Source organism: Pygoscelis adeliae, unplaced genomic scaffold (genome assembly GCF_000699105.1).
Source record: "Pygoscelis adeliae isolate BGI_AS28 unplaced genomic scaffold, ASM69910v1 Scaffold267, whole genome shotgun sequence".
Lineage (NCBI taxonomy): Eukaryota > Metazoa > Chordata > Aves > Sphenisciformes > Spheniscidae > Pygoscelis > Pygoscelis adeliae.
This window is the reverse complement of record NW_008825150.1, coordinates 5,595,943-5,622,584: the sequence shown is the minus strand read 5'-3', so window position 1 is coordinate 5,622,584 and position 26,642 is coordinate 5,595,943. Positions and strand designations below refer to the sequence as shown.

Genomic DNA, 26,642 nt, shown 5'->3' with positions numbered 1-26,642 from the left:
AGTGAAGATCCAAAGAAAGAACTGAAAATATCTTCAAATGCCCCTTGTTGAGTATGATGCAGACAGACTGGTAGATATGATAAAACCAACTTTACACCAGACAAGTGGTTATTTAAACACAGGCTGAAGCACACACTTCCCAGTCTGGATGAATACTCGCCAGTGATACACGCTGCAATGCCATCTCAGAGGTTCTGTCACTGAATGGAGACTAGCTGGGAGAGCACCTGACAGCTATTAGCAGATAAACGCTTCTCTCTGTTGCCTATAGTTTCCATACATATGGAAAAATTTGGTGCCACCTAATGGACAACCCCCCGCATCCCAAAATTTGAATGTGTTTATACAGGAATGCGTTTGCAAGGGATCTATAAAGGCCTGTTACCTATATTTGTTAATGCTTCACACTAAGAATTTCTAATTCAGTATGCTTAATCATATATCTTGGGAAGTAATATGCATTGTTTAGAGGCGAAGACTTACTAAGACCCACAGGTAATACAAGGATTTCTGTGTTTTCTGGCTTTAAATTTATGAACTGGGGTCATCACACAGCTTCCTTGATCTCAGCAGCATAACAACACATGAAACTAAATTATTGCACCTAAGTGCTTTGATGTGTTTACAGGTGAAATTTAACTAGCTATTTTGTCAAAGTGAGATAGATTATTCTAGACCATCCTTAAACAAGTTTACTGCTATAGCTCCATGGACATAGCTATCTCTCTTAGTGGAAATCATGACTATGTCAACCAAGTATTGCTTTAGCTCATGGGGTTTATATCAGCATGTGTACACTTACAAAGTATATTAGCAAAAAGGTGTTGGACTGCGGGGATTAACGGCATGGACTCTGGCAAGCAGCAACCAAAGACCTTTATTGCTCTATATTAGGGTAATTTATAGCAAGCAGAAGTGTCCACGCGCTATCCGCAGCCTGCAGATAGGTTACAGCCTTGTGTTCACGCGCATCTATGCTCCAGCGGATAGGTCTGCTCTTCCTGACCATACAGCATGACTTCATGGTCCTTATCTTGTTTACTCCTTTCCAGCAGCTCATTCCTTTCTTCCTTATCTTCTGCCTGCGTGCTTTCTCACGGGTACAGTACCTGCTCATTAAAACCGAATTCAGTAATGTCCATAGTTAAAAATCCTATCCCCACATTGGACAACACCACCACCAATACAATGACTGTCATAATGAACAATACTGCAAACAATTGTTATTCCTGCAAAAGCTGGTAGTGATGACCTGATTGTATGTCATGTACATCAGAAAGCAAAACAAGTAAAAAAACATGAGTATCTCTATTTGATCAGACAAACCATCTTGCATGTCCCAGAAACAGTAAATTAAACATATATATCTGTGATATATGTATAGATGTATGTATGTATGTGTCTGTGTCGTGCACATGCACATATATAGTCATATATACGACTATGACATAGACTGTATGACGCAGGAACTCCCTAGGCAAGTGTACAGCATGGTATCTTCTACTTAGTAATCCATGGGGAGTTTTTCCTGCATGCTCTTGTCTAGTCTACCCTTAGACTTCAGGCATAATGGCCTTCCACAGAGTAACTATATGTTGTATGATGCAATATCTCCTTTTGCTTGTTTGAGCCTGTCTTCCTGGTAGCATCATCCATAGCTAGAATGTGAGCATTAATATTAGAATTGCAATTTGGACATCATGCCAGGTTCTCAACTGTCACTGAATTCAGTGGAAGAACAAGTAAAATCAGGCTCAGTTGGATGAATTTCAATTTGTAAAAGCACATGCTTTGAAGAGGTGCATGTGTGAATGAAACCAAGTTTCCATCTGCAGTTTGCATTTACAGGTCTTCAGGATGCATTATGGGTTCAGTTCTTTTCATTTGCCTGTGAAGAGAGAGATATACAGTATGATTAGGAGTGGTCCTACAGGCCTCCAGGCAATTGGCAAAGAAGAGATACAATTGGCAATTATATTTCTATTGCCTCTGAGCCTTTGGAATGAACTGGGAAAAGTGACTGGGCTTTTATTATTTTCTTTAAAATTTGTTGTATACATTCAAGACTATTTATTGTCATCTGTAAAAAGTAGTCAGATGAATCTAGTTCATTACTTTTAGAGAAAATCATTATTAGTTTTGGTGAAGATAAAGAAATGCCTTTGAAATGGTGATGAGTTGATAGGAAATTTAGCAATTCCTTGGATACTTTTTACCCAAGGAGCATTTCTCAAACTCTTTCAACTCTAAAGCATACAATATCATTTGTGCTTTACTCTTTTATTGTATTCAGTATGTTTGTGGGATTTATAGTTTCAGCTGGCATTTTTTACTGCTTGCATATATTTTTACCTTATTTACACCTACCATTACATAACTGATTCACTATATTTCACAGAAGCAATTGCTCAGTTTTGAGGGGGGGGGTGCTTTTGCTTAAATTTTCTCTAGAAGAAAGGAAATATGTAGGTTTTATTCAGTTAAATACAACACCTATTTTTCCTCCTTTTGCCTGGGAAAAAATATTTAGTGGTTTGATGTAAAGAAGCAGAGATGATTGTTTTACTCTCTTACATTGTTTGACACTAATAATTTTAACATATCAGTCCTGGGAAAAAGATTTTGACCTGTGCAATAGCTTTGGTGAAATGAAAGCAGTCTTAAAAGATTAAATAGTGAAATGATCAAACTCCTTTGTCCTTGTTGACCCATAATACACATTTGAGCTTGAGTCTACAGAGTTGAAATGTCAGTTTAACACTTATATTTGGCAGTTTAAAAATAATGCTCAATATCTCACTTGGGGCATGTTTTTGAAGGAGAATAGTCCATTTCAATACCCAGTGAAGCTAAAGTGAGGATGCAGTGCTGAGAATTCAGTAGCAGTTCGGTGCTTAAATGTGGGTGATGTGTAATTAAGACACCCAAGTTTTAAGAACCAGGGGCAGAGGTTGTTGTAGGGCTAGTGTGTAGTTGCTAATTTGACACTGAGAGCATCAAAATAGACAGGCTTATTACTGTTGTTGCTACAGGGCAAGAGGTTGCCTGTATAGGCAGCGATTATTGATTGCTACACAGCAGCAGAAACAGCAGGATGGGTGCTTGCACCACACCATTGGCATACAGCACTCAGGCTGGGGACGCATCCTTCCGGCACCTTCCCTGCCCCTACCTAGCTACAGTTTCATCAAGCCCAACTCCTCATCCTTTGACCCAAGGAGTCTTAAACCACATCTCATAGGCTGTATTATTGTCTATGAGTTTTGATGTACTCCATTACTTCAGCAGAAAAGCTCCGAAGTGCCTTCAGGAGATTTGAAAATGAGCGCTGAAACTACCAGCCCTGTCCTCCTTTTGCTTGTCATCAGCTGAAAGCAGGGCCTTCCTGTGGCTGCTGTCATTCCTGGGGTAAGAATGGCTTCTCCTCTGGGGCAACTGCTTTCCCTGGAAGGGCATGAATAATATTTCTATAGCTATAGTTATTAGTAAAGGAATGTGGTATCATACACTTGTTTTGTTTGTCTTCCTGATGTTTACATGGTGAATCCAGTATGTTAATTTCTTTTCATAAGAAACACACAAGTATACAACGACTGGCTGGTAAGAGATCATTTGTTTCAGTGTAGTAATGAGAAGAAATAAAAGCTGATGATGATCAGTACGCATGCCAAAGCTAGCTTGTATTTGCCCTTATCGTCAAGGATTTTAAGTAAATAAATAAATACATACATACATACATACATACATAAATTGGATTGCTAAAGCCAGCAGGCAGTGAATGTAACATGGTTGGTTGTTCTGACTGGTTTATCCTTAGTTGCCTTCTACTTATCACATGCGAGACCATGAATGCCTGCCTGCAGGGGACCTGGGTACGGAGTTTTGTTTGATACCAAAGGAGAGCAGAGTCCTTGCTCTGCCCTGTTCTCACACTCACTTGCTCCCAGCCCAGCGCCATGTTCAGGAGGTCCCACCTTCCCTGCCAGTACCTGCTGCCTGGGATGGTTGGGCAGGACATTGTGTTGGCTCCTGTTGTGTCACTGCTAGCAGGTGCCCATCTCAGACATCCCCTGCCATGGTCCCTGGGTAGCCCCTGGCACTCGTCTCGATCCATCTCCTGGATCTCCAGGTCCTGCCCCACTTCCCAGATCTCTTCTCCAGCCAGGATCTTCTCCTTCTTCTTTCCAGGGCCCCTTCTTTCCAAGGCCACTTCTTTTTGGGAGCCCTCCTTTTAAGCACCTCCTCTTCTTTCTGGACCCACCAGACCCCCGGTTTCCTCAATCAAAACTGTCTATGTGCAGAAGCACATCACATGATCAGTCTGCTAGCTGGTGGTTCTGTCTCATTTCTCATTATTAACTGGAGGACTCAGAAAGCGTCACTTTCCTTTAGTCCAGGTGTTACCAGTATTTCAAACTAGATCATACTGGTTGCAGTTAGCAAGTAGCCACTTCTGCCTGAGAGTTCAAAAGTTCAATTTCAAACATTCATACACACACACATGCATCCAATTATCTGCCTCCTGCTAGCATTCACAATTTAAGCTGTTTTTGCCTATGATAGTACTAAGTAGTTTTTCTAGTTCTATTAAAACGAATAAAAAAGAACCACACATTTATCATAAAAGTTCCCTCCAAAAACCTGCAGCTGCAAGGGATTTGCTATTGAAATTATTATTGCAAAGCTGCCGTGAAGAAGGAATTCATGCACGTGTCAAAAAAAGTGCTCCTTATGTCTCCTGGGAATAAAGTAAATCCAACTTTTGAATCAGAATTTGATGGCAATAGGAAGACCCACCAGTATGGAACAATCAAACAGGCATATACCTGTGTTACTATTTTAGTACTTTTCTCCTTTCCTGTGGCTTCTCTCCTACCCTATCTGGCACAGAGTTGATTACTTCTTGGTCTTCACAGATTGTTTTTTCTCTTTTTGCCTGGATGCTGTTTCTCATATCAAGTTCTTAAGCTATGACTTGAGTTCCAAAAGCTTATTATAATATAACAAAAAAAGCTTATTATTATATAAATAACAGTTACAGTAAAGCAATAGTGCCTGTTTTTACAGTCTTATGTGAGTACCTGTGTAAGTTGATTAGATATGTAGCTGCCAGATAATCGCCATCACATCTTGAATATACAGTATAGCTTCAGTAATTGCACATTCAAATTTCTTTTAGAGAACCCTACAGAGAATGACATAATTGTGGGCCTGATCAGGCATCATTTATTCACAAGGCTATTGAAAGAACAAATATTTATTGAAAACATAAATCCTGCATTTTTTCAACTTTACTGTTAAAAATGGTAGTCATTCCTACCTGGTAACTTTTAGCATCTGTCATTTGTCTAGCAGATATGCAACCTGTACTTCTTAAAGTTGTCTAATCCCAACATTTTTCACTAAAATCCTTTATGAATGAGTTACAGGGATATGAAAGTTCAAGTGTTAATACCCAGCCCTTAATGCTTCACAAGTACTATCTCCTACAACTCTATTAATGTTAGCAAGATTTCTGATGCACAAACACACTTAGCTTTAATAATAGCACTTGTTGCTTGCAAATCTCAAAGTTAATGTACAATACCATTATCTTTCCACCATGCCTTTTTAACACATAAAGAAACTGAGGCAGAAAGAGGCTAATTGGCTTGGCTGTGGTGGTCACTGGGATGGCTGTAGCAGAAGCAGAACTATAACTCAGTCTCTGATGATGCCCTATTAATCCCCTTCACTTGAGGTACACTATCTTTCAGTTCATTCTTCTCGTTGTTGATAAGGTACAGCTGCCAGTTTGCTAAATTGAGAAAAAAAAAGTCCATTTCTGTTTCTAGGATAGATTTATAATTTTAGATGACAAATGGGGGAATCAATGAACATATTTTTAGGTGTCTGAAAAGTAAATACCTAAGCTTGTATTCTGGGCTCCTTCTCTAACCACAAGTGAAAGAAGGGTACCCCAAGGGACGTGATTCATCTCATTCCAAATAGGTGTCAGTTGAGATGAACCATCCTAAGAGGAGCCTGCCTCTCTTCATTCATTAACTACTCTAAATTCCTAGAGAGCTACCAAGGCAAGATGCTTACATTTAAACAGCTAAAAATTAACACATTGACTCTACGACCAAAACAAGGTAAAACCAAAAGGGAGACTTTGTTTGTGTGCATGACAGTTCTTCCCTGCAGACATGCATACTGCTATCCATGCTCTTTTCTTTATTGCTCTAAATATGTTCAAAATTTGATGAAAAAAAATACTACGATTTTATGCATTTTCGTCTGTGCTTCAGATTATTGACTGTTGAAACCAGCCAATAATCAAACAAATCTGCTCCACATACTTTCTACTGTGGTCCTACAGCTATGGACATGCTATATGTCAGAAATCTGTACAAACATCAAGTTAACCTCTACAAGAGAAGCATAACAAATGTTGGTTCAAATAAAATCATTCCAGTAGTTAGAATTCTATAGTTCTGGCAACTCTATGAAGGGAGAATGTTTTGATGTCTCATAAGAAATCACGAGTTTCTTAATCTCTGTGAATAGGTTACTATTCCCTGTAGAAAAACGAATACCTTCTGCTTAGAAGCTGTTGTATAAAATATTTTTTTTTAATTAGTTAACTGGCACATCTAGTCAAATTTCTGCAGCAGTATTTATTTGTTTGATTAAATATTAGAGCATCTATTTCCATCTCAGAGGATACCATTAAGAACTTGCAAACAGATCTAGTTACACTGTAATTTAAAATCTGTGCTCTACCCTAATACTTCTTAGTGATACCAAATTGCTCTTGTTGGTGATAAGAATGTCCATGAAACGATGGAAAATGTGAGAAACAAGCAAACACACACCCCCCAAAAAAGCACCATTCTTTTTTGGAAAAAAAAAAAAGCAACAAAACAAACCACAAACTAGCAAACTCTACATCACTACCATCTTTTGGCATGGCTGTGCCCTTTCCCCTGTGCCTACATCTATGTTAGCATAAAAACAGAAGTTGGATTTCTTATGAAATAAACTTTTCTTCCTGAAAAAATGGGAGATAAATTTGCTTCAGTTTCAAATTAAATATTACATCAAATTAAAAATTTAGGATTGAAAAATCCTTTTGAAATGAAAAAGCTATTTATTTTGAAAAAAGATAAAGAAATAACTGATAATAATATAAGATAAAGAATTACTTCATTTTTTCCAGCTAAAACAATGCCAAAAATTTTAAATTAGTTTTTAAATAACTTCAATGATAATGAATCTGCCTATCTGAAAACTCAATATGTGACTGAAAAATTTAGCTCAGCTTGAATTAGAACATGAACGTGTTAATTCCAAGATAATACCATGGATTTACCTTACCTACTTACATTATGAAGAGCATAATTTCCCAAAACTTTTCTTAAAAGGAGAATTATACATATACAGGTGAAAAATAGATACATACAGGAGATGAGAATGGCACAGCACTGGCCAGCAGTTTGTATTCAGTTACCTTCATTTTCAGGTTACATGACTCTCACAAATGAGATAATAGTGAGTAAATTTGACTTTATATTTGAATAATAACATAGTATCAGAACTGTAAAATTACCCCCAGGGTATAGAGGATGATTATCTGACAGAATGACTCCTATCAGAACACATCAGATAAAGATCTCACTGTATCCTGTATGACAGAGTGGTATTTTAAAGTCTTCAGTCATTCTCATTAAGAAGGCTTGACTTTTTACTTAAACACTGGTGGTTGCTTACTGTGTGTGAGTCACAAAAACTTTCTGTTCTTGTTTGTATATGACCTTAAGTACCATTGTCATCCAATGCATAACCACGGCCTTTGCTCATTCCTAACATGCTGTCAGTGTTTAAATTATCCCAATATTTCCATTATTTTCTGAATTGGACTCTAGTCCCTTAGCGGTCACGTTGCTGGAGACCAGCCAGGGCTTCAGCAAGCAAGGCTAGACCCCCAGGGCAGTGCAGATCTGTATCAGAAGAGCCTCTTCGGGGAGCCCCAACAGAGGCAGCAGGTTGGGGGTCCTCAGTTAAGAGTAACTTTTCTTTTGGATTAGTGTTCTTTCTCTGCTGTGCTTTCTAAATAAACCCATTCTCTCAAACCCATGTTCTCCTAAGCACCAGGATGTGTGTATGCAAGTGGTATGACCAGGGAGCAATGGATGCCAGCTATTGAGTCTTCTTCTTATCCTCTGGGTTCTTAAGCTGGCAACTTTGTGATGGTCTTAGAGCTGCCTTTTGCACACTTTTAGAAGCTGACAGTGTTTGTGATCTTTTGTTTCTTTACCCCATTCCTGTGAGTCACTGGAAAATGTTGCTGGGTTACTCTCTGACCTTTTTCCCCTTATCTCAGGGTCTTATGGCCTCAGTCCTGTTCCTTATCTTCTTGCCATTGTCTCTTTATGGTTTCAGGCTGCACTTTGGTTTAGTCAGTTGTTTGCTAAAGTGTGTCTTTTTTAGGCTGCTTTCCCTTTCCTGAGCTAGGTGTCTGGAGAAGCCACATGTAAATGTGTTGGGATCTTGATGACCTGCTAACCTATGTGCCATGAATCTCCTTTTCCTTCCTCCGCTATTCATTCTGGGAGTCCTACATACATAAATTCCCACTCATATTTCATTCATACTAGTCTTAAGGTTTCTATTATGTAGCTCCACTTGACAGAGCCGAGACCCTAATCTTGATGAGTTTCTCTCCCTTGACTCAGTTTTTCTTGTCACTTGAGTGGCAACTAGGATACCACAGAGTGCTACGTATTTGCTGTTTCTTTGATGTAGCAACGATGACTGGTCTGAACCCAATCTATCCTGTGTTCTTTCATTAATGGGGGGATATTTTGGTTGAAGAAAGAGAAGTAATGGAGAAGAGATAGGAGGCAGAACAGAATTTCATGTATAAATCCTCCATTGACATATAGACCATGGGGCTGGAGAGTCTGGGTCTGTCTCGGATCCACTCTGTTGAGCTTGGTCTTGGCAGAGATTCACCTTGTTAAAGGGAAGATCAGGCCATGGGTATCTTAGCAGCAGCCAATGGGCCTCCTCCTGCACGAGGCATGGGTGATTTCACTCCTCCTCTGCAGAAGACAGAGCATTAAAGCTTTTTTTTATTTGGAAGTACAAAAGAAATTTTAACACTAATAAGTTATGTCAGTTTTCTTTTAATCTGAATTAAGAGTTGTGCTTAGAATCTAATTGTTTTGACAATAGAACAGTGTTTTATATAGACTTTGTTTGACATGTTTGCTGTAGTAATTTATACTCTTAGGGAGACTAGAAACTAAGTAATACAGAGAGAGTGATTCTTCAGACACACACTGTAACTTCTACAAGAACTGTATGCTTGCATCTCATGACATGTCCCTCTTGCCCCTCCAAAAGAAAATTTCAAAACCAAATATCACTCCATTCTCAGTTGTAACTGAGAGAAGCTGGACTAAGAGAACTGCATTTGTGTAAATGAGAATAATTTTTTCCTCAAAAATGGAAATTGAAAAAAACCCCACTGAATTCTGAATACACCAATATTGATAAATATAGAATGCAGACAGGGATATACTAGTCTAAATTCATACCTGACATTAACCCCCCCATGAAAATAATGTTTTTTATGTATTTACCACTCATGAAGGAGACAGCAAAGAGAAATTTCTGCAGCTTCATTGTTTACTGATCTTTAGGTGAATCTTTAGGTCACTTTGAATTAAACAGACTGTTTCATTCTACCATATATATATTATTATAAAGGGTTTTTTCTAAATCTGAATTCATAGTAAACTGTTTTTAAAAGTGGGGTTTTTTTTTTGTGAACACAACCTGATAATGAAATGTTTAAGACTTTCAGTTAAATTAGAGCTCTCTACAGGAAGCTCATCCCTCTGGCAAAATCATTCTAATTTTTCATATGACATTACTGAAAGCAAAGTAAATACACTATGCTCTATAGCTTCAGTGAACAGTATGTTTTGAAAAACATATATTATTCTGAAACACTGAATAATTACAATGCACCACAGCATTTTGTTCAGCATGGTATAACTGATCATCTGTCTGTAACTCTAATGTGATACAATGTTTGAGGATATAGTAATGGTGAAAACACTATAAATTTATCATTTATATCATAGTTATTTTCATAAACAGTAACTCTAATTGTCATTTAACTTACTGAGAGCTTCAATTCAGGTTATACAAACACATCGAGATCATCACTTTTTGCCCTAGCATAGTGCAAATTGAAAGGTGATCTACAGAATCATGTGCCAATATATATAGAAATCTGAAGGCAGACTAAATTAGAGGGATATTTAGTATTGGGTTGATAACTGCAGCTGTACCAATCAGTGGTGGGGTGTATAGCTGCCTGTAAATGCCAAGTACACCCCAAACACAAGGTTGATTTGCTCTGGCTGTACTTTTATAAATGCCATTTCATAGTGGCAGCATAAGCAGCCATGAGGCATAGGCAGGTCCATTATATCATTTCTATTTGATGAACAACATATCCATTTTTAAGAATTGTGAGTGTTGTCTATATAATAATTATTGTAATAATGGAAAATATTCAGCCTGAGTGCGAGTGATGAATGGGAGAGGAAGTTAAGTTGTCTACAAAAAATAATGAGTTTTGGTGTGATTCATCCCCAGCAATACAGGAAAATACATTAACACATTGACTTTCATCAACCTATTTTTAACCATCAGAAAGGTTTAGAAATAAAAGAAAAATAACTGGAAAACACAGACCATAAAGTAATTTAGTGTTGAATGTCAGACTGCAAGTTGATATTGTTTCTCCTTGTTCTGAGTGCACATTTAACTTTTATAGCACTTTCTGGGATTTCAAAGTAATGTTTCTGAATTTTAATTCTTCTATGAAATAGAAAGACACTAACATTCACATTCTACTGATTGAAGCTGCTAGCCTAGAAAGTCCAATTTTCTTTTCCTCTGTGAGCATTGGACCAGTGAAAAATGCGACTCAAACTGACATGTTTATTTTGCATAAGAATAAACAATACAAACTATGAAGAAGCAGAGAATAAACCCCAGCAATCTGTGTGTATAGCTATGGTGTAACCAAAACCAGAGGCTCTATTCTAATATCACAATGTCTAAATCTTTTTAAATTCCAGTAGGAGAGCATCTCTGAGACTCTAAAAAATGGAAGAGTAATAGTTCTTATACATGTGTAGTCTGATTTTTTGGAAGGAATTACAAACTTAGTGACACAGCAAACAACAGTTTTACCACTTCTCAGGCACTTGGGTATACTGAATAGGAAACTGCAGTATAACAGTGTATGCAAAGTGACTAAGATTAAGTTTATAAAAGTTTACATTGTGTTACAGATGGGAATAAAATTCAAGAGATGTTCAGTGGCTCAGTTTAATCATTCTGTATTTGAAGCAACTATGTTGGGACTCATATTCGGAGAAATAAAATCCTTTGACGATTTTCAGATTCCTTTCAATTTCAACTTTAATCATGCAGCCAACTCATGTCTTAAAGCTGAATCTGAAGAGGACAGAGAATGTGGAAAATAATGGAAGATGGGTGGAAACTGAGATTTATATTGTGTCTTCCAGTTGACAGTCAGAAACTCTAATACCAAGACCTATTCTGTCTGCATATTTTATAATTTGTGCTTTTTTATCAATCGGAATGTTACATGTACAACCACATTCAGTTAAACAGTACAGCTTTATCACCCAGGTGGTAGGCTGAAGGATGTATTTATTGAGACCAGCCACCCAAGCAGAGTAGGAGCTCTTCAGATATATTGTTATATATATCCTTGCAATATCCTCATGAAGCAAAGAAATATTTCTGCCCTTGATCACTATTAAGGAAGCAGACATAAAAAAAGAAATTATACAAGAATGTCTGGGATAGATGTGGGAACACATGCTATAGCCTTTCCAAATCCAGGCCATGCCTAACCCCCAAAGACATCATCAACACTTCAGTTATTTTGCTCTGTTTCCCCTTCTTTCAGTTGTTTTTTCATACCGTATAGTCAGCTTCTCCTCAAGGCTGCAGGATAAAGGAACAAGCCCCTCTCCAACCAGCTCTATGTGAAGTCATGGGATCTAAATAACTGATAAATGCATGGTTCCATGGGGTAAATGAAAATAACAATGTTCAAGACCTTAATGCAAAGTCAAGGACTCACCAGTTACAGAGAAGGAAGCTAGAAGTAGCTCTTCTGGGTCTAAGATGAGATACTGAAGTAGTCATTTATCTGGTATTCTCCTGCAGCATGTGTTTCTCCTGAAAACTCTCCTGAATATGAAAACACAATATTATAAATAGTCCAAAGTTGTGGCTCTGAATCACTCCTATTACTGGCATTTGAGGGAAACTTTCATTTCTATAAAATTTCTAAACTCTGTGTCACTCCTGGTGTACACAAATACAAAGCAAAGTTTGGTCCAAAGCTACTGTATGGCCAGTATCTAATATTTTAAAAGAGCATTTGCATGAGTGTTTTGCATTAGTGCAAATCAGGAGTAAAGCTAATGGAATTCCTAAAACTAGTGTCAGTAGAAAGAGAACCAGTGCCTGAGTCCATGGCAGGGAGTGTTCACAGCCACAGTTCTTGAACAACATCTCCGAAGAAACAGTCCTCAAACCACTGGCCATGAACATGGATTGTATATGCACTGAAGAGATCCAGTCCTGAAATGCTTGTAGGTTAATACATTTGACATAACCATGAAATCATCTAACCTTCACTGTTAACCATTAAAAGCAACAATTTTAGTGTCAAGGGTTCTGTATCACCATAGCATAGCAAATTCAGTGGTAGGAAATACTTTGAAAATTAAGGGTATTTTGTTATTTGTTGGATCAAGACCATAGTTGGTAGTATTTTTTTCATCACTCTCTGTAAGTCTGTGTTAGATATCTTTTCTTTATCATAACTCCTAAAAGAGGCAATAATACAATGATTCACTTTATCAGCTCTCAGATCTCTCTTACAGTTTAGTTTTAAATAGGATGACAGTTGATTAGTTTAATTAATCATTACTTAATGAGGGCAGAGTCTACCCAAAGGAACTACATCAAAGTACCTGTGCCAAAAAGTAGGAAAACAAAGAACAATTGGGTTTTTTTAAGTTTCTCCTAAATACTGTGATCCATGATACAGGATGCAATTATATCTAACTTTTAAAATTGAATGTAAACCAAGATTTCAAAAGAAGCTGTGAGATTTAGACACACCCAGATTTCAACAATATCCATGGAACTAATTTCTGATCATTTGGTATTGCAGACTTTTTCATTGTTGCTAAATATTTCTCCTCTTCATGAAAACACAGATAAATAGTTTGAGTATGTACCCACTTCGTACAGAAGTTCAAAGAGATAAGGAACAATTATTCATTATTCCTTAGTTAGACCAAATCAGTTAATTCATGGAACTGCACTCTGATCTATTTATGGACATCACAGTGCAGCTCTAATCTCCCTAGAATCGGCTATTTCTGCTTCCTTTGATACACAGAGCTACAGAATATATGGATAAAACATTAGCATAATCTACAAAGCAAAATTTAACTATTTTACACAGAATCACAAAATAGTTGAGGCTGAAAACATCTCTGGAGATCACCTAGTTCAAGCTCCCTGTTCAAAGCAGGGTCAGTGAGAGCAGGTTGACCAGGGCTGTGTCCTGTTGGGTTTTGAACACCTCCAAGGACAGAGACTCCACAACCTCTCTGGACAATCCACAATTTTGCGATACTTGTAAACACATGGAAACATTTAAGATTAAAAAGTGCCTTATTTTATACAGGCAGCTGAACATTAATAGTGAGCTGCATTTTGCACTTCTTGATTGAGCAGCTATAAAACATTTCACAAGACTGAACAGGGAGCAATAACAACATAGTCCTTGCTATTAAGTATTTTTTTTTTCTAACAGCTGATCCGCATATGATTTTTATAAATCTAAATAGTCAGCAATTAGAGGACTTAGTTTTTTAGCATGAGCAATAAAAATTATCAGCAGAAGATTAACAGTTCAAACCATGTGGTCAGTCCAAGCAAGTTTCAGTAGACCAGCTTCTCATGTTTGGACAGAGGTTTACTCAGGCTCCTGAGAAATTGTATATGGTGTTGTAAGCTCAAGTCTGGCCCTAGGTTTGAATCCAAACTCATCTTTTCCCCACGTTATTAAAACTTTCTACCCAAAAATTCTCTTCCCCAAAATTTCACAGATCTTCCAGGATCAACAAAGCATGCTGAATGCTCCCCAGGGACCCTAGATAATTATTTTAAGTACTTTCATCCCTGGGCTGATAGAAGCTACTTCTTAATAGTCCCTGACTCCCCACTGTTAAAAGCAGATTTCAAGTTTCACCAGTACTTAGCTTCCATTACACAAGCTGTCAAATGACTAGTTAAAATGTCAGAAAAAGGAAATCAGTTCTGCAGAGTTTTCAGGTTTTATTGTTATCAGCTAACAGATAATTGGCTTACTCATGCCTAAACAAAAATAATAAATGTTAACACTTTACTAGTTGCTAAAAAGAGCCTGACAATCTTGAACAGAATTAAGCTGCATGTGTTGAGTGTGGCAATATAATGCAATACAAAAAAATTCTACCCTCAGCTTACCGTGAGGGTTTTGGTGAAAAATGGGCCCTCCCTCACTTCTGCAATGTAAGCACTGACCCTCCCTTCGGGAGCAAGCTCTTAGTTTAAGCACTGAGAGCAACAACTATAACAAATACAGGAGACTTTGAGATATTTGTTTGGTACTTATAAAGAAGAACACAATGGCTATACTGTGTCAGGGGAAAGGTACACTTAGATTTTGATAATGTCTCCAACTGTGGTCAGTCACAGATGCATATGGAAGAATATGTGAACACAATAAGCTTCTTTTTCTCTTTCAATACAGTAGGACTGTAGCATGGTTTTTTTAAGGGAAAGGATGGTATTAATCTAGCTAAATGTGGATGTCTCCATGGCAGTTACGAGTGCATGAGGTTCCCTCTCTGGAATAATAATTGTGTAATCAGAGGAAATTATAAACTTCTTCTGATTCCAGGTTCTAAATGTCACCATAAAGTAGATACCAAAAAGACTGAGCAAATCATGTGTGTGTCAGCACACTTAGTGGAGCAGGGAGGAGGTCTTGATGTATAAAGCTGATCTGCTGACTGTGGGAGCTGATATTGCTAAAAATAAGTCATTGCTCACCATCAGTGCAGGATGTAACCATCCCAATAAAATTAAAAAAAAAAAAAAGATGATAGAAGAAATTATGGATTTGATTATCAGGGCAATTACTAGTTCTTCCTCTGTCAGCAGAGTTGTCGAGGAGCAATGTAAGTTTTCTCATCTTCCTGTTTGGTTTTTGTCTACTAAACTGGTGATTTGAAGCATACAAAGTTTTGGAAATGTGAATAACATGTCCTGACTACCAAAGACCAGTTACAGAATGTGATTGGGTTTTAGGCAAAAAATTTTTTATCACCAGTCTCCTGTGACTTCTCAATACTTTTTTTCACTTTTTGTTGATTAGACTCACATTCCTCCTGAAGGTTTTCTTTGTAAAATTATTTTTTTCCCGCAAAAGTTATTTAGCAGTTACTCCTTAAGAAAAGGGAAATCAGCTTCTTGCCTAAAACTTTTTCCTTAGACCCCAGGACTATCAGCCAAATCAATTAAGTCATACTTAAATCACTTTGATTTTAAACATTCATGAATCCACAAGGCAGCCAATAAAAAGAAAATACCTCTATACTGACAGCTTAAATGGATCTCTGGGTGAGCCAAGGCTGTTGAGATTCAATTTCCTTTCGGTTCGCTGCTTTGTTCATGTGTGCTTGGCCTTACTGACCAAGTGAGCGACTGCGGTGCCATTGCACTCAGTAGTGAAACTCTCACCGGTGGAAGTGAGACTTGATTTCCGAATCCCAGCACTGTAGCAGAACTCAGCTAGGCTCTTCCTGCTGGTATTTTAAATTAAAGCAAGTCATTGATGATAGCCTTACAGCTCCCCTGGTGGATTTTCTTCTGAAGCCATGCAAGCAGGATGTGATAAACCTAGGACGGTAGCTGGATGCATTTTGTCAACAAAACTCTTTTTTTTTTTACAAAAGGATGTTAACCACTTTCTCAAATATCTAAAACTTTCCAGTTTTATTCTTGTTCATTTCCAATACATAGAAGCGGTGGCTTGGCTTGTCTTACTCAAGAGGTTTGTACTGTCGTGCTCCATACCCTATGCCACGATAGCATTATGAAGGCACATATTGACAGGAAAACAAAAATAACTTCAGTTCCTTCCTTTCTAGAAGCCTTCTAAAGACAGAGTGCATGCTGTTATATTTGTATGGCAGAAAATCAGGAGGAGCTGCATTTATTCATAATTACTGTTGCTTTATTCCAGAGGAACTGAGCTTAAAACCAGATCTGCTCTAACAAGCAAAAGCAAGATCATGCTTTTGAATGATGGCTGGTAAATGAAAGGGGCTAAATTTTAGGAAAAGACAAGTCTATTTTGGCAGTAAGCAGCTGGCTTTACTGCCTTCTGAGCATCACTTTTTAGTCATTCTGCACAGTTTGTATTTCTGTAAACTGCTGCAAACAAAATGATAAATTCTTACTGAGAAAATTTATGAGCAAATCTGATATTTCAAATCCTAATTCGTGGAATCCTATGGAAAATTTTGTAATATAAAGTTATAGTCTTTATTTCTCATATTCTTTCATTGTCAAATAATTTCATCTGCTTTATTCCATGAACAATTCTCATTATTTTTACTTAGCAACTTGTTTTCCTATGAGTTTATCTCCACACTTCATTATTTTTCCCATTTGTTATATGCAACGGCACAGGATTTTGAAATAAAAATGTGACCCAGTGAAGACTTGGTTTTATCTGTGTAAGTGGTAGCAAGCTAAGTGTTTGTGGTTTTCCTTGCTGTGTGGATGATGTGGTTTTCAGATGTTTTGTAATACATTGCTTTTAGTGGACTATTAAGAATTCAGTATCTTGTCCCATTAAGCAATTTTTTCCTCTAGAGCCTGAGGCATGGATTTTGACATTACTGAGAAGTTAATCTCTTTGAAATCATCCTTATGACTAACTACTTCAAAATATGAATGCAGCTCTCAGAACCTAAGTTGTAACTCCCAGATATGAATCTGGAGTTTACTTTTTGTAAGCATTTTACTGTAAACAAAAGATTTCTCATCTTATCAGAATACACCTCACATGATTTATAGAGGGATTGACTCTGCAAATACTAAGCATAAAACTTCCTTATAGTGATACTTTGCTCCATACCCTGTCTCCTGGCTCAGTCCTGGGATACTTGGAAGACAAAACAGATTAGATCAGTATACAGTATTTTTCAGCCTGTTTATCATAGCTCTGTTCCTATCTTCCACAATGAATTATGTTCAGCTGTTTTGTCACTTTTTCATAAGAAAAGATATGGAAAAAAAAATTAATCCTGAATATTTCCAGGCTGATGTTTGAAATGTGGAGGTACATTTTCCATTTGAAAATCAGTTTGCCCAACTGCCTTCATCTGGTTGTATTTTCTTGAGTGACAAAGTAGAGAAAATGTATTTGAATTACCAAATCATGTTCACAAATTTAGTCCCATTTTGAGGCTCAGCTTCTTAACAGCAATGTGCCACTGCAGGGAACAGTTCTCTTCCAAGACCATGGCTGGCCAGGAGATGTCTGATATATAAAATGTTTTAGTTTCTTGCCATGTTGGTAGGCGTGCATGTTTTTGATATTGCAAAAGTTTTTCAGTATCACGCAACCCAGACTATGGAGAGTGCATGTATAGTTTGAATCAGATAGGAATTAATCCCCTGACATGTTTCAACTGGTAAGTTATAGCTGGTGGGACAGTAACATTCAACAGTCTAATCTGTGTGAAGTGAAAGGGCTTTGCTAATGTGTTGTGCCATTTAAACAGCATTCACATCAAATCTTCTTGTCAAAGCAGTCTATCTCATGCCTTTGTCAAAATCTGGGCACTTGAGCTCACACTGTTTTGCCTTCTTAGGAATGCAGGTGCTGGAATGGAATGGCATCCCCTTGACTGGGAAAACTTATGAAGAAGTCCAGAGCATTATTATTCAACAGAGTGGGGAAGCAGAAATATGTGTAAGACTGTGAGTTTTTCCCCATCTTTCTGTTTCCATTTTTTTCGGCTTTTCATGGCTTTTTTTTTTTTTTTTAAATTTACAGTTGTTAAGGTGGAACCTTTGTTAGCACAAAGCATCAATGTAATAATTAGCAGGAGTTCACTGTGAGTGTGGGAGGTCTGTTCTTTTTTTCTTTTAAAGCCATAAGGAAAGATAAGCTGAGGCAGATGTTAGTAATGATGATTTTATAAACAATAATATCTCCATTGTCAGGCCACAATCTCCTCTCATTGATAGACAAACAATTCACTGAATGTACTGGGGTTGGAAAAAGATGGTAATTTAACACTAACTTGACTTTTACCGAAATCTGTATCCTTTAGATGAAAGTCATTTAAGCATCATGAGAAATGTATAAACTTGCATTCAATCCATTAAAGATTTCACCTTAAAAGAACCTTTTCTTCTCAGCTCTTTAACAGCATTGCAAATGTGTATCAGCTAAGAAGGGGCCATGCTTGGGAGCTGCTTTCTATCATGAACCACTATTCATTTATCTACTTAATACAATAATGAGGGTATGAGGAAAGAGTTTCTTTTGTCTCAGGCTTCTCATTGCTTTCTTTAGGGACCTGAACATGCTCTCGGACTCTGAGAATCCCCAGCACCTGGAGCTGCACGAACCAGTAAAGGCAGGTAAGCACTAAGTTGTCGCTTTGATTTTGGAGGACTGGGTAGCAGCTGAAAATTACACCTTAGCATTGTAAGCTCAGGTGTTACATCCCAAATCTTTCCGTGGGCAGAAGGGGGACCACACCTTATGTACAAAGCCAAGCATTTATGTTGTTTATTATTATTAGCCCAGTTAAATCCATACTGACGCAGTCTACATATCTAATTAATACAAAGGAAATCTCAGTAACAATACTGCAGCTAACATTTGTTATCCAGGGAAAACCTCCTGCTAGCTACCCCTTCATCTATACATGCCACAGAAAACTGTGGCATAACGGTCTCCCTTTGGCAGCTTCTCCAGGCCCTGCGGGCAGTGCTTTCACTCCAGGGGCATTGCAGCAAGTCAACAGTGTCCTGAGGAATTTGCTGGGAGGAGTGTGATGTTTGTGGTGAAAGTTTTTGACTCCTCCTTGCTGGGAGGTGGATGATGCTAATGATTCTTTCCTCTTCGCTTCAGGATCTTCTTGGGGCCTTTTTTATGTTTTCTAGCATGCCCTGCTCTTTCCTCACCAGTCAGCAGCTCTTCATTACTTATGACTTGACTGGATATCGTACACATTGCATGTGATATATTCTTCTTCTTTGTTCCTTCTCTTGCCCCTAAAATTGATTTTGCCCAGCTCCCAAGTTTGCATTAGTGTCAGTAACTGAGCAGCGAGTTGCTGGCAGCCCTGGGGCCTTAGCTATTGTCCTGTGCCCAAACCTTGCAGCACTCTGCTGTCACTCCAGCCCTGCGCTCCTATAAACTGCATCATTAATCTGGAGTCAGAAATACTTCAGTGTACGCAGTGCAATTACTGTTGTGCCTTTATATATCAAAATTATTAAGAATGGACATTATGCTGCACAATTATACAAGGTGAAGTGTAACTCAGACAAATTAAGGTCATAGCCATCTGGTCATTAGACAATTGCTGTTGCAGCCAGACAAGCTAAAACAAAGCTCCTAGCAAACTGGAGCAAATCCAAATAAAGCACAACCAGTCCTAAGGCCAATGTTAGCTTAATACAAGGCTTGTGGCCTGTTATTAGTGATGAGAGTACAGTATTTACTAGGATACAGGGCTGCAATAGGAAGTATTTTGTGTGAAGTTTTGTTGTGACTTCTAAAATAGCAGTGCTTTTGGGGGGATTCCCTTCTAGTCAATCAATACCACAACTGCAGGCTCTGATCATGGTATTAGTCATATCTAATCTAACTTTGAACCAACGTCCACAATCTTACTAGTAATGCAGCCCTTCAGCAAGCTCAGTGCAGATTAAAGAGTGTTTTACTCAGCTTCTCAGGGGTCCATTCTGAGTTCTGTGGTTTTGTGGCTGCTCTTTTATCAGTCAGTGCACAAGTTACCTGGATTAAATCCTACATTTTCTAACCATGTACCTCTTCTCAGCTATTAATATACTTAGCATCAAGCTGCCTTTTGTTGAAAATGGATGTTATTGATATTAATTGAAAGCGAATACTGAGTCTGACAGAGCTTTGAGGCAGAGCTACCCACAATTTTTTTCTTAGTCAGCAGATCAAAAACACCAAAGGCATTCATAGACACTGATATTGGGTTTTGAAAGGATAGAAGCTAGACTACATAATATTTTTTATTAATGGAGAAAACTCAAAATGAGAAAGAACAGAAATAAAAGTAAATTCCCCCATTCTTGCAGGCATGCTTCCTCCTAATCTAGCAATCTTCTAGTGGTTTCTGAGTTGGAACAACTCTGTAGAGTCCCTTCTGGCTGCCAAGCCAGGTATTTCTTGCCATTGCTTCTGAGGTTTTGCAGACTGTTGGTGCTTTGGAAAGGAGCAATCTCCATTCCTTTTAGAAAGATAAACCAAATACAGCCTAGCAGGCAGGATAAGGCTAACATATTGCCTTAAACCTCTCATACTTCTGAGAACCTGGGAAGCAAGCTGAGCCTAGTAGCCTTTTAACTCTGCACACTTTAAGGCACGTATGAAACTTACTTGACCTCATTTCTCTATTAAATGGAGATTGCCATCTACAAAGGGTAAATTCTCCCCACTCATTGCTGGGGCAGCGGGGAGGGCAATTAGACTCCTACCACAGATGCCTCACATAGCTGTGTGTAATAAGGAAAGATGAATTTTACTTTTTATTTGTTTTCATTTGCTTTTACTCTTTATTTGTTTTCATTTTATTCTGCTTTGATTAATTTGCGGTGCTAAAGTTTTGAGCTCCTTTTCTCTTTATTTTTGTATAAATTATCTCAGGAGCAGGATTCAGTTTTATTGAATGTCCAGTTGATTAAAAAAAAAACGGTTGAGACTAAAGCTTGTTACAACAAAGTTCAGATACTTGGTGAAACTGGACCAGTTCCAAACAGTGAAAGTTAGCACAGGCCAGTCTTTAAAACTGTAATTTGCTCCCGTATGATTCAGCATGATCAGCAAGGCCTATTTATCTTCAGCTAGAGAATAACCTTCTCAGAAAGCTTGTGAGATGAGTAACACTAGTTGACAGAGTGATGAGTAGAAAGATTGGAATTGGGATGTTGATGTTGTGGGGGAGACATCTATTTTTTATAGGTTGTCTTTTGCATCTTCACAGTATACAAGCAGACGATAGAAAATTTGTGAAAATCATTATCCTGTCCCTGTACGATGACAAGATAGATTTGAATGTGCTAGCAATTATCAATACAAAGCTCTCTTACTTTAATCCAGTAGATAAAGCGAAGTCCCCAGGGGTTGATCCCAAGCAGCTGGCTGCAGAGCTCCAAAAAGTTTCTCTACAGCAGTCGCCTCTGGTTGCTTCCTCAGGAGTGGAGAAGGGATCTCACGTTCATTCTGGAACCACTTCTGCCACCTCCAGCGCTGTTCCCAGCCCTGGTCAGCCTGGTTCTCCCTCAGTGAGCAAAAAGCGGCATAGCAGCAAGGTAAGAAACTTCTCAGTAGTATGGCAGTAACATTTTGATGACAAGAAGAAGCTGCCTGTTTATCTTCTTTAGCGCAGCAAGAAATCACAGCACATATTGATAAATTTAGTTCCGTGACAGCGATGAGTATTGCTGTTAAGGTATAGAATTTGGACACAAGGAAAGGAGATTTTGCGATTTATCCAAGGTCATAAAAGATTGGGCCCTCTCTGAAAATAGATTTCTCAAACTTAATATTATTGTTTTTAAACAAAATAATTGCCCTTTTCATTCTTCATTGCTGTTGCTTTTTAAGTGCATCCTACATGATGGTGAGGTACTAGTTCCACAGAAGAAGCTGATATTATTAAGACCATAATTTCCTTCTCTGTATTAAGCTACTGTTGGGAGTGTTAAAAGCTATGAATAATCATAGCAATATTAAGTATTTCTCTGAAAGCCAGGGAAAGAATGAAAAATAAATTCACCATAAAAATGTGTTTTGTCACTAGCTAATTCCCGTGAACTTGTTAAGCATAATTTCTCATTTTCTTTGCCACATCCTGTCCATTTCTCAGCTGAACTTCTTTCTCCTTGTGCACCCACCTGCACACCTAGAAAGGGCAGAGTGGGAATTTAGTAGCATTTTTCACAGCTGAAGCTGGAAACTAGATCATAAAGTCATCTGTCACATTTTTGCATTTTGTGTCAAAAAAGTTAACACCTGAAGTGAAAATCACTCCTGTGAAGACTGCATTTGCTTAAGCAATTTGCAAGATAGCTAAAGCTGATGGCTATCCTGAATACCCAGCTTCTCACTGTCTTACTATTGGAAGCAAAGCTTCGCATTGCAGACAAGATGCTTTCTACATATTTATTTCTCTGTATCTTTATTCCTTCTTGGGACTGTCAGGTTCTTACTGCATTATTGTTATGTTTGTATTTCTGTGCTGTTGAACCTATGACTGTGATTTGAACTACAAATGCGTTAGGTGCTGTACAAACAAAAACCAGCAAGCTCATTTCAGATAGCTCTTCAATACGCTTACATAACTTTCATGTGAGGGGAAACACAAAAATCTCTTTCATCCAGCAGTTTAGCAAAAACTGTAAATATATCTGTTGATCAGTTTGTTTTGGATAGTAATGCTGTCTTACCACAATTCCCATAGACTTTTAATGAACTAATTCAGATCTATGATGAACAAGTTAAATCCGTATGTCAAGATTTACTGCACCTAACTTCAGGGATCTGGCAGAACTGCCTAATCATCAGGTTAATAGTTGGTTTCATTACACCTTACTCTGGATATTGTAAACATCTAGCTATGAACTAGTTTGCCATGTACTTTACATTTACCAGTGAGAATAATGCACTTCTGAAGTACAATTCATGAGACTGGATGAAACCTGCCATTGAAGTGCATGCACTGCATGGAAAGGAGAAGGCAGGGCTCTTAGTGCAGATGTCACTGTCTACACTGAAACCCCTTTCATTTCGTTAGATGAATCACACTCCTAAATTCACGGCATAGTGTATGGAGATCCATAAATCCTTGATGTGCAGTATATCCTGGAGAGGTGCTTCTCTCTGTCCACATGAGAAGACTGGGTTCCCAGCTTTGGCACTGTAGCAGGTCACCTAAAGTTAGATGCATAAATTTCATTTCCTGCTTCACAGAGGATTTGGTAATCTTTTATGAAAGTTCAGCTGGAGGCTTATGAAGATGAAACAAAAAATTATTAAAACTAATGCCTTTATGTAGGGGATGAAAAAGTCAAAAATAATCAGGTAAATGTTTAAAACATTCTTTGCTTATTTCTGAAAATCACGTTGAGAAGCATTTCTTTCATAACAACCGTAGCTCTTGTTGACTTGTATAGTTTCTGTTCATTGACTGCAGGCCAAGTTTATGACGGTGTTGAGCTCTCTTAGAAGAGAAAGCTACTGCTCACCCTTTCTGGAATGGCTCTTTGCCTTGGGCTGACAGCATTTCTACGCAAGCTGCAGCCTTGCCAAAGTATCACAACAGGCTAAATATCCAAACTGCCTAGATCTTGGTTTTGCTACTATTCTTATTTTTAGCAAGTAAGATTTTTTTTTTTAAGCTTTTTGTATAGAATATACACTCCAGAAATGTTGTAGGAGTCTCTTTGATATTCTGCAGTGCCGATTCTCTCATATTTAATGTTTTGTCCCATTACTACAGAGAGTGATAGTGCATAGCACCAGAGCCTGGCACATCATGGTAATGACAACCTTCTCCAGTAGGTGTGATGGCATTACAAAGCACTGGCTCTTACACAGGGTGCGTGAGTGCGTGCACGGAGTATCAAAAGAAATTAAAATGAAATTAGATTAGCCATCACAGGAGAGATTTAACCTTTGGGAGCCTTGAGCTGACTACATCCTGTGCAGACCTGTTTCTTTTGCAATGTAAATGCATGATCATTCTACGGTGCAGGTTACAGCCAGGATATAAATGCCCTATAGAAACATTTAATTGTCTTTGTATCTTGAAGAATGGGTTGTTTTTGTAAATCCTCAGATCCTTTAGCTCCTAGAGAAGTCAGCAGTGAAATGCTTTTCCTTCTTTTCAAATTAATCCTCACTGAGGCCCTGATAAAGAAAGATACTTATTTGCATCTCTGTCTTTCAATCCAGATCCAGCTTCAAAGTTGGCCCAGCTCTGAGCTGGGGGTTGGACCAGATGACCTTGAGAGGTCTCTTTCAGCCTAAATTATTCATGTTTCTTTGAAATATTTGGGTAGTTCTTCATGGTCAGTTTTAAATCAGCTGACATCAGAGAGAAAACAAAATATTTAATATGCTGAATCACAGCCTTGTAAATGAATACAGAGATTTAACAATGATATCGGAACATAGAAATGCACATTTATTTTTACAGACAAGCAGATGAAAGCAAAGTAACTGCATGGCTAAAGGGAACTCCACTTTAACCACCTTTGGAAATCCCCACACAAATTCGGCATGCCCATTCCCTTTTCTCTGAACTCCTACAGTATTCGTACTAATATATTCTGTATTACATGATACCTGGGGTGAACACATTCATTATTTTTGCTATTCAAACTTCTGAAAAACTAGAGCATTTAGACTATCCGACAGTGATTTTGTAGCTGCAGCTCAGCTAACTCCGTGTTATTTTGTAGCGTTGTCAGTATTGTCAGTGCTAGTACAGACTGGGGTCAGAACTATTAAAGTACACTAAAATCCATTTATAGAGGTAAAGTATGAGAAATGTAAGCCATTTAAGCCCTACTTTGAAAGTTTGCATGATGCTCAGGAAGGTCTCTGTCTTTGAGAAAAAGAGTGAAATTCTCTCTTTGAATATTCTTTCAAGGACCAAACAAGTTTCAGGAGTACTTTGCTATCAATCTAAAATATCATTTAAGATTCAGAACATTTTATAAACTATTGATGATCTATTTTAGCTTTTAGAGGGATTACACTTCTTTAAAAGCTTTGTAAGTTACCAAGAAAAGCTGATTTTAAAATTTTCCATTAGAATTATTTTTGAAAGGCACATGCATTTCGAGAAAAATCAACTTTTTTTTTTCTCTGAAAAAGCTTACATTCATAAAGAAACACATCTAGAAGGCAAGGTAAAGCATGTATAACAAACACAAATAAGGCAACACAAGACAGTGAATATAACTATATAACAGGCAGGTTTGGGCTGTTTTTCTCCCTTGTTTTGTGTTGCACTAGTGTTTGGCTGGGATTTTTCAGGTTAGTGCTGGTCTGCAGACCTGAGTGATTGAGGGGATGTTTCTTCATCGCAAACCTGAAAAGGGTAGTACATCGCTTTAACTTCATGCTCTGGTCCAGGAGACGTAGGCTTTGCATTGACCTAATTTAAAACAATTCATATCCAACATCCTGAGAAAATCTCTAAGGGTTTTTTTGGAGGGTAGGGCAGCACAAAAGAGGCAGATGGGTTTTACACTTCTCAGAAAGTGAAAGAAATCCTACTTACACAGAATAATATGTCAGGCTGCTGGTCACATCTGGAAAAATAGGAAAAGTTGACTTCCAGATCAGTCTTCGGAGAACAGTGAGTTTGTCCTTGATTGCATACTTTGTTTTCTGCTGCATCAACCAAGGAAGCAGAAGTGGAGAGCATGCAAAAATATTCAAATCCTGCTACTGAACCAGAGAGAGATTTCTTGCTTGACTGATGGCTTGCAGATTAGAGGTAGGTCCAGGGTGGCTCAACGGCACCACCGTTTAACAGAACAGCATATAGAATCATAGAATCATACAATCATTAAGGTTGGAAGAGACCTCCAAGATCATCGAGTCCAACCGTCAACCCAACACCACCATGCCCACTAAACCGTGTCCCTAAGCGCCTCATCTACCCGTTTTTTAAATACTTCCAGGGATGGTGACTCACCCACTTCCCTGGGCAGCCTGTTCCAATTTTGAAGCAAATGTCATTCTTTCCAGAATGGAATTTTGTTTTTTGCTTATTTATTTACAAACTTGACAGCTGAATTTCTTCTTTCTAAGACTGACCCATTTCCATATCAACTAAATACCAGTTTTCATAGACAGGTTTACTGTAATAGTTACTAGAAATGCAAGTTTGCCTATCGGTTATTTTATGTGCTTGTTTGGGTTTTATTTCTTGTTCTCCAGACCCCTCACCAGCCTCGTTGCCCTTCTCTGGACACGCTCCAGCACCTCAACATCCTTCTTGTAGTGAGGGGCCCAAAACTGAACACAGTATTCGAGGTGCGGCCTCACCAGTGCCGAGTACAGGGGCACGATCACTTCCCTGCTCCTGCTGGACACACTAGTTCTGATACAGGCCAGGATGCCATTGGCCTTCTTGGCTGCCTGGGCACACTGCCGGCTCATGTTCAGC

General features: G+C 38.1%; 1 protein-coding gene across 1 annotated transcript in view; it reads left to right on the top strand.

Moving 5' to 3' along the window:
* Positions 1-26,642, top strand: part of PCLO (piccolo presynaptic cytomatrix protein) — a 392,271-nt gene that overhangs the window by 284,836 nt on the left and 80,793 nt on the right. Inside the window, 3 exon segments of the mRNA XM_009328362.1 lie at positions 18,057-18,165; positions 18,767-18,834; positions 21,560-21,768. Of these exon segments, the coding sequence (XP_009326637.1) occupies positions 18,057-18,165; positions 18,767-18,834; positions 21,560-21,768 (386 nt within the window).